The following is a 16859-nucleotide window of genomic DNA, read 5'->3' on the forward strand; positions in this document are numbered from 1 at the left end:
ACCAAAATACCTCCCCTGACAGCCCACTCCCGCCCACACCAACAATCCAGCCCCAGTCCCACCCACCCCACTAACAATGGACCCTAACCGTAGATTAATGAAAACAGTACTCTCGTAACGTTGCAGCTCCTCGCATAGAGAAAGCTGCAAACAAAGAAAAAAAAAAAAAAAAAAAAAAAAACACATTTGTTACCTATAGTCACCCCAGCTGATCAGGCCCCCCCCCAACCCCCCCTTTCAAGCCATCCCTGGAGGTCTACTGACCCCAGATTTCAAGATTGCACTAGCAATCTGTACCCAGGGAGGGCTACACGAGAAGTCCCCCAAAACCATTTGGGGGGTGGGGGGAAGCAACCCCCTTTTCATTACTTAAGTCTCTGGTGGTTTAGGGTGCCCCCTCCCACCAGCATTTGTTTTTTTGTTGTGGTTTTGCCCCTACTCCAGGGGCAGATGGCCACATTAATGTGCCAATCTTCCCCGCAGTGTGGGCACAACGTACTGCCCCATGCTTGGGTGCGGGATGGGTGGGCTGTGCCAAGATTTCTGGTGGCGCTCTCCCCCACCCCAAATAGGTGGGGGGGCATCTCAGGTAGCCTTCCCTGGGAGCAGATGGGGGCAAAAATCTGCCCCCAGGGAGGGCTACATGAGGTGCCCCCCCCATCCACATGGGGTGGGGGAGAGTGCCACCCCCCCCTTTTAATCCCATATATTCACTGGTGGTTTAGTGTCCCCCCCACCACTCTTATTTCTTTTGCATTTTTGTTTTTCCCCTTTCATAGGGGCAGATGGGCACATTACTGTGCCCATCCGCCCGCCCCCAGGGGGATGTGGGGGAGGGAGGTGTAAGACGTGGTGCCCATGCTTTGGGGGCAGGGGGAGAGGGCCGCTTACATCGTAAGCAGCCCACTCTCCCCCCGACTTAACAAACAGATCCGTGGTGGTCTCTTAGCATTGCTGGGCACGGATCGAGAGACCCACGCCAAGCAATGCTTCAAATAAGGCGTCATTGGAAAGGAAAGAGCCTCCCTCTTTCCAACAACACCTCCCTCGATCTGAACTGCACAATAATGCCACAGATCGAAGGAGAGGAAGGTGGACACTCACTTTCTCTTTTCACTGCGGCAGCTGAAAATGGCTGCCGTAGTGGAAATTACTTTGTTTCCCATCAGTGTGCATTACGCACGCTGACTTGAAACAGAAGGAAATGTAACCCCCGGCCGGCGAGGAACCTCCTCCTCACATAGACCAGGGGTTGGATTTTAGTTTTATGCGATCCCTGCAAAGCAGGGATAGTACAAAGTGCAGTGCCAAAAAGGACGAGGTAACTTGGGTCCTTCCTATCCTCTATCTCCCGCTCTACCTGTGGTGTTCCTAAGGGGTCTAACCTCTAGCCCTGTCTTTTCAAACAATACCTGGCAACTCTTGACTACTGCATTTCCATTTTCTGCTCAAACTTCCAGTGCTATGCTGATGATACACAACTCAGCTTCAGGCTTCCCTCAGACACTTGTCCTTCTTCCCTCATCTCCGATTGCCTAATCGCCATTCAAAATTGGTGTGCCGCCAACGATCTTTGCCTAAATACCAACAAGACTGAGAACCTCCTCATTGGCACACCTTCACCATCTTTTCACCTCACTCTCTGGCCGGCCTCCCTTGGCCCTCGTCTTACCCCTACCTGTGAGACTAAGCATCTCAGGGTCATCTTTGACTCCACACTTTACTTCTCTGCACACATCTCTGATGTCTCTAAAAAGTCAAACTTCTTACTGCAACTCCTCAGGAGGTACCCTGCCTTCTCTCCTTCCCTCAGAATCTCACCGTCATCCCAAGCTCTGGGTCTCTCTAGGTTGGACTACTGCAACAGCCTCTTTCTAAATCTACCTGCCTCTACTCTCCGCCCTTTAAAACTTATCCAGAACAAGACTGCAAGACTTGTCCTTGGCCTCAAGCCCTGGGATCGTATCTCTCCAGCTCCGAAATACCTTCATTGGCTCCCGGCGGATGCAAGGATTACATTTAAAACCCTCTGCATTGTCCATAAAGCTTTCTGGGGCCTGGGTCCATTATTCCTTCAACTATCCCTCCGCAAATACCTTCCCTCTCGAGCCCTTTACTCCTCTACTTTTAACTCCCTCAGGGTTGGTTGTTTTTCTAAGAAACGAGCTGGGGGCAGATCGGTCTTCGGCTGGGGCCTCCCTTTGGAACAGCCTCCCGGCCACCTTGAAACTTGAGGAGAACCATCTCCGGTTCCGGAAGCACCTCAAGACCTTCCTCGTCGCTTCTGCCTTTGTCCCTCTTCTCCCCTGCTGATCACTCTGCACCGTGCACCTGGCCACCTTCTGTCCTTTCGGGCCCAGGTACCTGCTCACCATGCCTCCCTCCTGCACTGCCCCCAGGCAACCCCTTGCACTGGGATCTGTACCCATACAGTCCCCCATTTTTCTCTGCAGTCATCAGATATACCCTATCCGACTAATCGTGCACTTGCCACTTGCTGGCTGCACTACCTTTTTTCGCTGCCTTTATTTATTGCACTTATTTATTTATTCTGTTTCTCTCCTTTGTTCCGCACTTTCCACTTTTTCCATGTACTTGCGCATACTTAATGTCCCTGGGCCTAGTAAGATCGTTTGTTTGCGTTTCTCCCTTGTTCCCCTCCCTTTGCTTGGTCGCTCTCTGAAAAACGTGTGTATGAGCACGATATGAATAAAATATATCATATCACTGCAATGGTAATGTCAATGACGAGATACCTCGTCCTTGGCCCTTAAGGGGTTTAAGAATATTTAAAAAATGTATGTTAAATAAATAACTGAAACCTTGAGTATAAGTGCTACTTGTATTTACGGAATTCATTTGTACAGCTCAACAGCTCACATACACCCCTCTTAAGATAGGCCTGGCTGCTGAGTCATACTACTAACTTGTGTAGTACAGACCTATACCAAAAGGGTGGGTTACCTATTACCAAGTAGATAAGTGTTGTGTAGTCTCACACAGTGACTGCACCAATTCCTACCCAACAACGTAGTTGCCTTGGTCTTCGACGGGTTGGCCATCCAAGAGGATTTCATCAGCGACAAAGATTTAGGCGGACTGTCATCAATGTTGGAACTGTAGTTGTGGACGAGCAACGCTTATCTGAAAAGTGCATGGATGGCAAAGTGGTTGACGAAGGCGCTCAATGTTTATGTGGTCACTGTGACCATAGGCGTAAACTGAGACCTCAACAATATAGTTGACAGAGCAGCTCAAGCTTGTGAACCATGTCCCTCTTTCCCGAGGAAGGTTCGTCATGGGACCTCAACCTCTTTATAGAGGGTGTATGCTCTAGGAGGGTCTGCTGTGCCTGGCAGAGGCATAACTGTGTACAGAGGCCGAGTCATAGGTCCCGGAACCAACCAGGCCACTAACTTGCCACTGCACATACAAAACCTGCGAGGACTGGCAGATGAAACAATTGTTCAATTCGTGGTCCAGATACAGACTGTTCATGAAGATCCTCGCCACACATTCAGGTTACATGCCGAGCAGGCCTCAAAAAAGCTTTTCTTCCTTGTGTCGGTCATCTAAACAGACTCCTGAAAACCTCAGACAGAAGATTTCAACTGCAGAGGCAATGGAATGGGCCGAGACTTTACTGCCATATGAGAGAAATTATGCAGCAACAAATCAGAAGATTTGATGGAAACTACTATCAAACATAGTTCCCTCAATTGTACTGCTGACACTGTGTCCCTATAACCTTGTTTGTGAAAACTTTGTGGTAACTGGCATGTGCCCAGGATGGGCTAGTGGCAGCGCAGGCTTTTTAAACTGTTTTCGGTTTTATAGTGTCACACATTTTTTGTATTTTACTACATAATACCTGCCTGATGAGCAGCTGCAGTGGCTGTCTAGGATTGCAGAGCTCCTGCCACGCTTCAATGGGGCAGATTCTTAACATTGATGTGCAATTGAAGCCCAGATAATGGATTAAAAGGAGACTCCTGCAGCCATTTAACAGATATCGTTGGAGACAACACCCCTATGAAGGAGAGCAGCCCACTGAAGACCCCGGACCGCATAGTTGCAAGCTAGCCAGCAGAATTTTCTCCACTAGTCCGGCAAAGCCATGTCTCTCTGCAGATCTCTGAAGATCTTAAAATCAGTGCTTCAACCCCTGATCAGTGAGAACAACTAGTCACAACCTCTGCTCGAAGATCCAGACACTTTAGTCCCAGAGTCATTCTGTGGGCTAGCCGGGCGCCGTCCTCGCCTACTTTGCTGCAACAGTCACCACCCTGAGTTGAGCATTGGGACTACGCAGATCCTCGGTTTATGGAACAAGAAGCATTCTCCTGGATGTGCAGCTCCCCACTACGAAGAGGGGTTTGCTGGAGCAGTTTCGTTGTTGGTCACATTCTGTCATTTTTTTTAGGTGGCCATCGTTGTTTGCCACTTGAACCACACCCTGAGAGTCCTCCAGCGTCATCCCAGAGTGGTGGTCCAGTAGTCTGTGTGACCTTGATGTCCAGAACTGATCCACCGGAGCATGGAACTGCAATCTAGCGAGTGCCAATAACCTGATGCCTAAAGTGACCTTTGCACCAGAGACCCTTTGACATCCTTCAAATGGAACCAAGACGCAAATCTGGAATTTGCTAGGGCTTCTGGGTCTCTTAGGGCAGTCCCTGAGTTAATCAGAGTATAGGGGGTGAGCAAACATACCTGTTTTAGCCCACCGCCTCCATAGGGTTGTGTGTTCGCCAAGTCCTGGACCTACCTCTCTTTCCTAGCCTTGAACGGTTGTGTTCTGGGGTCGATTATCCTCCCCTGGTCTCCCCTAAGGTGGATGTATTGGTAGAGTGCCTGTTAAGAAATGTCCTCCTGTTGTCACTGAACCTTTCTTGCAAACTATCTGTTTGCTCCAGCTAACACTTGTTTGTTAGGCAAAGTTTGAATGCAGTATCCTTTGGGACCACTACACACAACTCTTACTGCAGGTACAGGCAACCCAACCTTTGGTATAAGCTTGTACTACACAGTTTTGGTAGCGTGTTGAGCAGCAAGGCTCATCTCAAGAGGGGAAATGTGAGCAGTTGTGGAGTCACACAAATATTCACAGTTACAGGTATTCAAATAAACTCTTACACTCAAGGTTTCTTGCATAAACATTTATTAATTCATCCATCAGTTATAAAGCCTTCTACAAAAGGGAGCAATATAATAGTAAAACATAAATACACTTCCATACTGTACACTCTTAGTTTCTGAATCAGTAAAGATCCTTTTGGGATGGCTCACAGACAACCTACACCCACAGGTGACTTCAATAACGAGGGTGCTGGGGACCTTAATATCTTACTGTTGGCATTCAGAACACTCTTAAAAGTTGGTAAAAGGCATAGGCAATTAGAACACAAGAGCCCACAAATATTCTTAAGCAGGCAAATACTTTTAGATCCTCTTAGAAGAGTCATACAATTCAATAGGCTAAGCCAAAGTCAATAGGCAAGAGTCTTGTATAGGATGAAGCACTTCTGTTAAGTAAATGGAAAAGTCTTTGCACAAGTACTTAGGAGTCTTTGATAAAAATAAGAATCAAATGTAGGGCCACAAGGTAATTAGACTTGTGAGTTGTGGATGTTTCAAGCACTTCTACAGCAAGAGTTAAGTTCTTAGTCTTGTTTTACAGTACCTTAGAAATGAATATGCAGCTGATGACTTCTGTTCCTGTGCAGCTCTGCAGATCTCACTGTTCCTGGGCCTCAATCGTGGGGACAAGAGGGAAGACATCGGGGGACTCCTGCAATGCACTGGGACGGTCGAAACTAGCAAGAGGCAAACGTCACTTTCAGTGGCTGTTTTGTGTTTCAGCTCCTCGAGTCTAATGCAAATAGCAACACTGCGGTTCCTGGCTGTTGAGGTGGGCTTTTCTTGCTTCTGGGGTCCCACACTCTGTTGAGGGGGCTCGGGCTTGGTCAGTCCTGCTTCTTGGGAGTCCGAAGGATCTTGCAAAAGCTCTAGGCCAGCTTAAAAGCAACGCACACAATCTGGTTTTCCTCTCCCTGGCTATAAGGTTTCCAGCAGCAAATCTGTGGAAATTCAACCAGCTCTGAGATGGATGTCCAGGTGGCTTACTTTGGAGTTGATTGGTCCCACCAACTCAAAAGGGAGAAGTCATCCTTGCAGGGGCTTCTCGGTTGATGCACACTTGGCGTTTCGGCATTGCAGCAGGGCACCACCAGGCAAACCAACGGTCCAGGAGTTGCAGCAGGCGTCTTCAAGTTCTTCTTCTGTTCCTTCATTCAATGGTCGACTGCCTTCCAAGCAAAAACACTCCTTTTATTCAGTTCTCTCCCATTCATTCCAGTTTAGCTGTCAGTTACCCAGCAGGATGGCTGTCCTTGCCGGATAGTCAGGAAGCCAATAACCACGGAATGCATTTGGGTCTCTTAGGAGACTAAGCACAGGTAGTTTCAGGCACCTCCCTCACTTCCTGCCTACCCCAGAGACGAGCTTCACTCCTGAGCCTCGCCAAAGGTGAAATGAACAAAGACCAAACCTGGTTTGGCGCGCAGAGAAAATCTCCAGAAGGACCTTTCCACAAAGAAATGGCGAAAAAAGAAGACCGGGGGCCATTTTATCAAAGGTGGCTCCTGTACCAGTTTGAAAAAGATGGCTCCCGCGGTTGCTTCACCGGAGCTGCGAATGCAGCCCGCGGTAAGCAAACCACGGTAGTTCAAAGGAAAGGGTAACATAAAATGTTACATGAGAAACTAGACAAAGGGGATACTAGGTAATGCCTCCAGCACTCTATTGTAAGATAGGGTGTGCTGGGTCTAGAAAGTTACAATGGCAAGTAAAGTCAATTTCACTTTACTGCTCTGCGAAACAGTAGTTTATCCCAGAGAAAGGTATTTAAACCTTGGGGAAATCTGAAAGACTTCCTGGTGCCACTGCACTGAAGGTGCTTGTGACACAATGTAAAAGATTATGCCTATGGAGTTTGTCAGACTCCACAACCGAAAGAAACAGACAAAATTCACATCAAAATACATGAGTGGGAAAAGGGTCACACTCTCCAGGTTAAAAAAAATAAAGTCCTCAAAATACAGCAAAGTTGCTGGGGGTCTCTAAGGTGGAGGGAATTAGCACATTTCTGAGTATTCTCCCTAACAATGTTCAACTTTAAAAGACTCTTAACCTCCTGAAAAGACTTGCTTGTGACTCTAAGTGCACAAAGCCCCTGCTTTTCTATCTGGTGCGGGACGTTTCAAGAATAGGACCTCATTTAAAGTTTTGTATGGTGCTCCCTTATTTACAGCATATCAATTGTCTACCTATTGGTTACTTACCTCATTCTATTATTAATTCACTTATAACAGGTATGAAAACTGCTTCTAACTGAACTTAATAGCAGAGCACACCAAAGTGAACATGCATTAGTAGTAGTGAATGTTTTGTTACTCACCTGCAGTTTATTGCTAGAGGTTTGTCCATGGCCTAAATAACTTTTACATTCTAACTCTCCACCAGTCTCACGTCCGAAGTCTAAGGTTTGCTGTACATTTACACTAACCATTGTCCCTGTTCATCAAGATAGGGTGGCCTCTCAGAATCAGTGCAGAGGCAGATTCTGAAAATCTGTCTTAAAAAATAAAAAAAATCACCCAACACCAGGAGCTCAATAAGTCCAGTGCTTCTTTCCTCAGGTGTGGGTTCTAGGTTTCTGTACCCAGGGTGCTCACAGCCCAAGCCAGCAATGATCTAGACAAAGAAAAGATGTTCCTACAATGCCTACCTTGAAGCATGAAATTAAAAACCCACAGAGGAAGACTCTGGATACACAAAGACGGTTCCCGGCAGCTTGGTCGACAAAAGATGAAGGCAGGACAGCAACAAATGGTCGCAGGATGGGATTAACACCTACAGGCACCTTCAGATGTACCACGCTGGAGGTCTGGCAGGGTGTTAAAGCCTCAACCCACTTCTGGATGGCGACAGCAACCAATGGGCAAGAGGAAGTTCATGGCAACATATGGCAGGTGGTGGTGGTAAACTGCCCATGCAACGGTTCCAGTGTGAAGGGCTCGATCCAGCAGATGTAGTGAGATTGCAGTAGAATTTGGTAGGCCCGGTCTGGACCTCCAGGAGCGAACAAAACCCAAATGCCAAAGACACTGCACTCAGCCTGTTTTGCCAAGTGAGTGCTTTATAATCGGCAACAATGGCAGGAAGAGCGGAAATACTTCAGCAGGTTTGCAGACTGGTCACCTCCAAGTTCCAGAAACAAAGCCGCATTGGAGGGACGTAAAGACCAGGCAGAGGACAAATCCAAAAGCCAGAATCGGTTGTACAGCCTACCAAATACTATAGAAGGCTGGGGAAAAGGGTTAGCTTGCCAAACACTCAGAATGGTCAGTGGGGCTGCGACTAAGCCACACCCGTTCAACAGGAAGCGAGGGGGAGAGTCCTGGGATTTAGAGTAGCCCAGTGGTGCACATCAGCTTTCACTGGAAGGCTGAAAGTACCACACAAGCTGCATACAGTGGGGCAAACTATCCTTGGGATTGAGCAGGTGGGTGGGGCATTGGTGCAAAAATGTGAGTAAAAAAGTAACATGGGTTTTGAGGTGTATTTTATATTACTGTGTTACTGTAACACGTTAATGGCATTAACAATGACTGGCTGACTGACAGCCAAGCAACACCATCATTAAACGTATTTGACTGCGAGGGCCATATATAATGTCCTGAAGGGAGACATGATGTGCAATACTGGACTAGCCAAAGTAATTTAAACTAATACGAGGGCTGCCATTGCGGGCTCACAACACCCCCGCCTCTCCCCCCTGGTCAGAATGGCCATTTTAAGGCCACCTCGTGGTTGCCCTGAACAAAAAGGAGCCTTAAAATATTAAATAGCCTAGAGCAGGATTTATTTTAAAATTCACTGGTGCCCCAAAGCCAACAAAAAGGTAAAGCAGGCCACCAATGCAGTAACAAAATGTTGCACCTCTGTTGAAGCTAAAAGTGATAGAACAGCTCCCACACCAACCTACCCCCTAAAGCCTATGTAGGGTGATGGCAACTCTTAAGGGCAAACATGGGGTGCAATTACTGGCGTCATAGACAATTTGGAAGAACCTCTGCAACAGTGTGGGAATAGTCAGCTTTCACATTTTTCTTTTTATTTAAAATGATTTAGTTTGCATTTAAACTTTTCATTTAATATTTAACATACATTTCTTCAATTCCTTTCTTAGGTACTAAAATGTGCTTTTCGAATTAACAAATTACCATCTTATCTCAGTATCTATTTCCAAGTTCCTGGTTCAGGCTATAGCAGTGTTCGTAATCTTCCCCCAGAATTTTATGATGATGTATATCAACTTTGTCTTGACCCCACAGTATGTGTGCGCATCTCGCTTCAGGGCTAAAGGTTTTGATGGAGATGCTAAAGTTTGTCCTGCATAAAGCTCTTTCTTCTTGCAATTCTGGACATATAATAATCACAGCATTTTTGATTGATAGAGTCATTTTTTGATAAAAAAAATCCACTTTTTATCTGATTAGGTAACCACCTGTACCTTTTGCTGTCGTCTTTTAAATTCAAGCCTCAGGGTTTTTTTTGTACTTTCTCTGTCATTTTATGTTTCATAGATTCACATGCTGTTGAATATATCCCGTCAGGCTGGTGGGATAATACTTTGTACACTTAGCCTACAGAAAGTCCTCAACCTAGGGCAACAACTTTTGACCCAGTAACACCAAAAACTCAATCAACTCACCAAGGTGGGAACAGATTCCCCCATTATGTAGGTCTGAGTATAAAGTGCACCCGTTTCCCGAACTGGCCCTTTTTCTTTAGCCTGCATAGGTTGTCCGTTTTAGAGGGATTACAAGACTTCGGTGGATAGAGATTATCAAAACATGTGATGCAGTTTCTGGGCAGATTAAACAGAGGAGGACGTATACAAATTGTAAATGCGTCTAAGGGATAAAATGAAAATCTTAATCCAATGCAAATTTTGTTTTCTGCTAAAGGACACTGACCTTTACAAAACCGTTCCAGCCAACATCTGAAAACTAAGACCTCTATCATGCTTGGAGCAGCACATTGATGATACCCAAGGCAATTACACATTACAGAAAAAAAAAAATATGAATGATAGAAAATTAAAACTATGTCTGTGTCAGCAGCATTGTGTGACCTTTTTGCTCCATTTATCTTGTGCCACAGCTCGCAGCAAACCTTCAGACAACAGTTGTGTGAACAGCTTTCTGTGGTGCAAGAGTGAACGCATATGTACAAAAATTTGAAATTAAGATCCTACCTGAGCTTGCAGGGGCCTGAAAAGTAGGTGCATTTGTATCCCCAGTTCGCTTTGTGTCCAGCATCTGCCTTACAGTTCCGACATTTCTAAGGAATAAATATTCCAGATAAGCATCCGGCAGGGAACATAATAACAAGTATGCCCAACACTCAAAGGATTTGATACGCTAAAAATCATCATCATCTATTAGCTATGAAACAGCAACAATCCCCTTTGGAAATCTATAGCACATAGCCAGGGCAACATTTATTATCGTGAACTGGTTTACTCTGCAAACAAAATGCTTTATTTTGTACGAGTCCCACTGAAGGAGCGCTGATACATTTTGTAACCCGGGAACATCAAAGTTGATTACCTGCAACTTTGGTTCTCCAGCTTTGGTATTTAATAGCGAACAATCGGGCAAAGTTTTGTTTTTGCAGAAAAAAATTATATACGACTCAAAGAAGGGGGCTGTCGGTTTAGTCTCCACCTGCTTCCCCCGCTCCCCTTCCAGCACCTGCCCGTCCATCCCTCCCTCCCGGAGCGTTACATAGGAGTAACATATCTGTGAGGCGGGCACACGTGACTGAAAAATGTAAGCTGGAGAACGAAAGTAACAGGAGAGCAACTTTACTTCCCCAGAACGGGATCTTTTACAGAATTACATGCTTTGAAAACATTTAAAACCAGTTGAGAACAGGTAGGTCCATACTTTCAAAGATGGTGGCAAACGTAAACTCATTTTTTAAATTGTAACATTTAGTTTTAACAAACTTATTACATACACATCTTTAGCTTCAGATCATATGCAGTGGTCAATACTAATTACTTCATTATGTTTCAGGTAGAGGGCCAAATCCCACCATCTTTGATTTTTTAACATTTATCACTAAATCGTTTTGTTGAAAATCGGTCTGAAGGTATGATAAGAGTCTTTATAGCCCAATCTGGGTTGTGTCCAACGCCAGGTCGTCCGCATAGATGGCCCAACTAATTGGGTGGCTGTTTATTCGAGGCAGAAATGATTTTGTCTCTTTCAAGGCAATCAGTAAGTCGGCAATGAATAATTTGAAAAGCAGTGCTCCTAGAGGGCAGGCATGTTTCACTCACTTTTTTGTTGGAATTTCATGTTTGATCTCCCTTTGCGTTGAGCCTAACTCTAATCAAGGTGATACAATGCAAGGTGATGAGTGGATGAAGGAGATCGGCAGGGCAGGACCAGTTTTCTAGCTTCTGCCATAGCAGGCCTCTGTTTATACTGTCAAAAGCTTGCCTTAGATCTATAAAAGCAAGGAATAGCTTTTTAGCCCCTTTCAGCACTTCTAATTTCAGCCGTGTTCAATAAAATTCAATGCCGCCACCCTTTGTAAATCATGTCTGGCAGAGATCCACAATTCCGGCACCAGTTGCAGTTTTCTCTGAAGAAAAGAAGCAAAGCTCTTGCCGATGGCATCAAGAAGGGCAATCTGGCGATAATTGGAGGGATTCTCCCAACACCATTCTTGAAGATTGGTACAACCACGGCCGAAGTCCAGGACACAGGTAGTGCTTTTCTTATTGAAAACTTTTGAGAAAGTGCTTCTATGAAGGATGACCAATGGAATCTATCGAGTTTTATCATGATGTTTGTGAGACCATCTGGCCCAGCACCGTTTGAATTTTTCAATTTATGAATTGCAGAGAGAATATCTGCTGAAGTCTCACATACATCCCATCTTATCAGACTCTATGACACTCGATGTTCCCACTGTAGGTAGCCTCTGAAAGACTTGTCTAAAGTGCGTTATCCAGTGGTCGGAATTTACTCCATTTGCCATCATAGCATTTTGAGTCAACAAACCCTTTATTTATTATCTCTGAGATGTGTCTTGTAAACGCAAACTCCTGTCTAGCAGAAAGACTGTTGTAACACTGCTTGTCCAAATGTCCTTTTTCGCTCCGGCCACTGCTTCCGGCAGTAGTGCATTGTAAATGCGTGAGGCGTTCACCATGTCGTAGTTTGACAATTGGCAAGGATTAGTATGTCAATGTGAAATGTCACTGTTGCTGCCTGAAAGTGAGAAGTCCAGCCACAGACAAAAGCTGCTGTCTTTTCCACTATTAAGGTATGTGCGAGCTGGGTTGATTTACTTCTTTTAACAGTTAAGTGCTTGGCTAATGTGTTGTACTGAAGGAAGCATGAAATAACCCAGATCTTCTAAATTCAAGCCTCAGATGTCACATTTAAACGATTCTCAGCTTATGTTTCAAACATCAATGCCACGTGTTGGGGCATAGTTTTCCTAGTTAGCTAGGATCTGCTTGAGCGAATGAGCAAGAAAATATTTGCTAATGCCTTTTTGCCCCATCTCAATTAGGAATTGCTTGTGTAGTCCTGTTTTTTCTTTGCATTCTGGGACTTGTAATCCTCGATTTACAATGGTGAACAAACTACAGAACCGAAAATTCAAAAGGCAGAGAAATAGCATTTCCCTAATTAAATGTGTAAAGAAAATTCCACATTTTGGAGTCGGCGTGTAATCCACTATGGCAGCTCCACAATGAACAATCACATACTACCTTTAACTCTGGGTAATAGGATAGCAGCGCACCACCAGAACATATATACAACTTCCAAAGTATTTGATTGTAGCCTTATACCTTAGAGCGGTATATCTAAGCTTAACATGTTGTACTTCAAGTTTGACCAGTACTCCACAATATTGTAACAGGTGCCAAAATGACCCACGTATGTCCTCACCAAGGAATGTGGGGTTCTATTTAGCATATAGTGATTAGATCATGTGCACAATGCTATAACCAGCATAAGGTGGCACAAAAAGGCCAAATAAGGTAGAAGAGGGTAAAGGCAGGACCCATGTCTAAGCTGCTGCTTCTTTGTGTATCTCTGGCCTATAAAGTCCCACACTGTCAGTAAAACCGTGTGTTCGTAATTTATCAATCTCAACTGTATTAGTTTGTTAATGCAATGCTACTTTCTATGTCGTCAGTAAAAGGTTGTGTGAGGTCACATTGCACGATATCGAATGAGGACACCCCATCAGATGTTTTTTTAAAATTTCTGGACCTGGAAGATAGTCAACGTGGCATCCTTTTTCACAGAGGTAAGTCAGCTGTACCCCAGAAATGCAGAATATGTGGCAAACACCCAAGGGAGGGTCAGAAGAGACCTCAAATAAGAGATCCAAGAGTCTATGGACGGACTAGAGAACCAAGAGTAAGATCCAGCATATGAGGACCCCACCAATATAAAAGTCTATAGGTACTACGGTAGAGTTCACCTCCAAAAAATTACGACCCTAGACCAGAAGGACCAACTCCCCCCCCCCCCCCCGAGGATAAATAGCACAAACTAACGCCCACCCCAGGAACCAAAAAGGCATGTACTCGCGACAGCAGTTTAGTTTTAAACTGCTCCAGCAAGACAAAACAACCCATTAAGTTCGAGGCTTGTCAGGTGAGGTTTTCAAGATCCGGTGTCCAGGAACTTACACCCTGAGCTAGCAACAGCATGACGAAAGAAAAGAAAGGATCTTCCCAAGGCATGGACCGTCAAGCCTGAAGTAAAGATTTCAGAGAGGAAGATTCAGGGAAGACTATAGAAACCGCGAAGATAGCTGCCTGCAGCTCAGCAAAGTATGAAGGCAGTACAGCAGCACACGATCCCAGGACAGGAACAATTGCTTGAGGTACCCTCAGAGGTCCCAAGCAGAAGATATGGCAGGGTGATGATGTCTCAGTACCAGTCTGAACCACAGCAGAAATCCACATGAAAGCGGAAGATCAAGGTGGAAACCGGTTCCAGAATGCAAGGCTTGACACAGCAGATGTAAAATCCTAGCGATGCTTAGATTGTACCTCTATAGGTAAAAAAACAGTACATGCCCAAGCCACTGTACACAGCTAGTATATCCAAGTAAGAGATGGCAAGACCTGAGGGAATAGGGAGGAACAGCCCCTTAAGTGGGTCAGCAGTCCTGCTCCCAAGCAGCAGAACAGGAAACCAAGAGAGGGAAGGAAGCAGGGACCAGGCAGGGCCTCAAATACACTGCAAAACAAGGTTGGCAAAAGACCAGCGCACCAGTCAATAGAGAGGGCTCTACCAAAGATTGGCAGCCACTTCTGTTGGCCAGTAGGACTGCCCATTTGCTAAAACCACAACCACAAGCAGCTAGAGGGAGAGCTGGGGAAGTTACTTTAAACCAATATAGCCGAGGTGGTCCAAACGACCATTTTAAGGTCACTGTGGTTTTACCTGAACTAAGGGTGTGAAACTACAAAATGGCCAAGAGCAGCATTTTAAAAAACACACTGATGCCCCAATGGCTACAAAAGGAACATTGTGCTACAAATGTGGTAAAATAACCAGGTTACTCACCGTAGTGACCACCTTACTTCTAGTCCATAGTCCCCTTTCCTCCATACTTATGGGACATTCCTCCGTCCTGTGTTTGCAAAAATGTTTGTCCTTCCTCTCTTTCTACACGCGGCCGTAGCCCCGCCCATCTCGGCTCCGCCCAGTGCATCACCCATCAGTCCTTTTCTATCGCCAGGTCAGAGACCTTTAAGAAATAATAGAGGAACCTTATTAGAGGGGACAGAGAGCGTATGGCGGAAAGGGGACTATGGACTAGGAGTAAGGTGGTAACTACGGTGAGTAACCTGGTTATACACCTACGTCCCGTCCCCTTTCCTCCATACTTATGGGAGGTTCCCAAGCACTCCTTACAGGAACTACGGGTGGATGGAAAAAAAACCCTTACTGAAAAAGGTTCTTCAGCACAGCCTGACCAAACTGAGCATCAGACCTGGAGCTCAGGTCTAGACAATAATGCTTACAAAAAGCCGATGGGGAGGCCCAAGTAGCCGCCTTTGCGATGGTCTCCCAGGGGACATTGCTGAAAGGCGACCGTACCAGGTGTGCATGAATACCTTTAGGAGGCTGCAGACCTTGGACAGTGTAAGACTCCGTAATACAGGCAGCGATCCATCTGGAGATGGTCGCCTTAGAGGCCTGCTTACCTTATGGATTACCAAAGGTCACCAACAGTTGAGAAGAGCTCCTAAATTCGGAAGACCTGTCCAGATAGAACTTAAGAGCCCTTCTAACATCCAAGCAGCGCAGAACCCTTTCCGCTTCTGAAGCAGGGTTCGGGAAGAAGACCAGCATGGAGACTGATTGATTTAGATGGAAATCAGAGACCACCTTCGGCAGGAAGGAAGGGTTTGTCCGTATGACCACCTTATCCTTGTAAAAAACCAAGAAGGAATTCTCCACCGACAAAGCCTGGAGCTCACTCACACGCCTTGCTGAGGTAACAGCAACCAAAAAGGACACCGTCCACGACAGGTGCTTGAGGTCCACCGTGGCCATTGGTTCCAAGGGTTTATGGCACAACGCTGTAAGGACCACATTTAGATCCCACGACGGGTGCGGATTACGTACCGGGGGATAAAGGCGTGTCAAACCTGCGAAATGTCTCTTAACCACTGGATTAGACAGAGTAAGAGCATTGGTCCGTAGACAAGTAGGCAGATACCGCCAAAAGATAAGTGCTGCATGACAGAACATGAATTCCCGACTCTGCTAGGTGGGATACAAACGACAGCACAGTGTCAATCGTAGCCACCCTTGGGTCCAGTTGTTTGTGTAAACACCAATGACAGAACTTGAGCCATTTGCTTCTGTACTGGGACCTAGTGGAGGGTTTCCTGGCTGCCTGAATAATATGCATGTTATCCGCAGACAGGTCAAGATGTTCTAAAGACCTGAACTCAGGCACCATGCCGCCAAGCTGAACGATTGTGGGGAGGGGTGCCACAACTGTTGATCCCCCTGGTGAAGAAGATCGGGGCTCACCAGTAACCTGATCGGTGGATACACCGACAGGTGTTGAAGTTCTGAGAACCAAACCCTGGCCGGCCGCCCAGGTGATGTGAGTAGAAAGGAACAGTTCACCGTGTTCTTCAGCTTGCAAATCGTCCAATGAACCAGGGGCAGAGGCGGGAAAGCATAAGCCCTCATGTTGTGCCATGGAATCTCGAGAGCATCCCCCAGAGAGGAGGCTTCCAGCCCGTTTCTGGAGGCATACAGAGGAAGTTTGTTTGCCGCTGTCGCAAAGAGGTCCACTTCCAGAGTACCCCAACGCAGGAAAATCCATGAGAGGAACTCTGCCTTCAATTCCCACTCGTAGCTGACCATCGTCCGCCGACTGAGGGCATCTGCCGTGACATTCAGCTTGCCTGGAATGTGTACTGCAACTAGCCATGACCATGACAAACCGCCCAATCCCAAATCTGGATGGACAGGTCCACGAGAGGCGGAGACTTGTTGCCCCCTTGCTTGTTGATGCAATACATTGACACCACATTGTCCGTGCGGACACGGACCACTGTTGGCAATGATAGGGCTGAACGCCTTGAGCGCTAAGAAGATCGCCAGAAGCTCCAGATTTATGTGGAGGAGCTTGTCTTAAGGCGACCAAAGATTCGAGACCTGAAGAAGATCCAACGTCTCACCCCACCCTAGAAGGGAGGAGTGCGTCGTGACCAT

The 16859-nt window shown here is 46.1% G+C and overlaps 1 protein-coding gene across 6 annotated transcripts in view; it reads right to left on the reverse strand.

The window, feature by feature from the left end:
* The window catches only part of ATF7IP (activating transcription factor 7 interacting protein), an 813149-nt gene that overhangs the window by 309522 nt on the left and 486768 nt on the right, over positions 1–16859 (reverse strand). For all 6 annotated transcript variants that reach the window (XM_069652710.1, XM_069652711.1, XM_069652713.1 and 3 more), the window contains one exon: positions 10325–10410. In XM_069652710.1, coding sequence (XP_069508811.1) covers positions 10325–10410 — 86 coding nt within the window. The remainder of the gene's footprint in view (positions 1–10324; positions 10411–16859) is intronic.

The sequence above is a fragment of the Ambystoma mexicanum genome, chromosome 3p (assembly GCF_040938575.1).
Source record: "Ambystoma mexicanum isolate Mex_15411 chromosome 3p, UKY_AmexF1_1, whole genome shotgun sequence".
Classification (NCBI taxonomy): Eukaryota; Metazoa; Chordata; class Amphibia; order Caudata; family Ambystomatidae; genus Ambystoma; species Ambystoma mexicanum.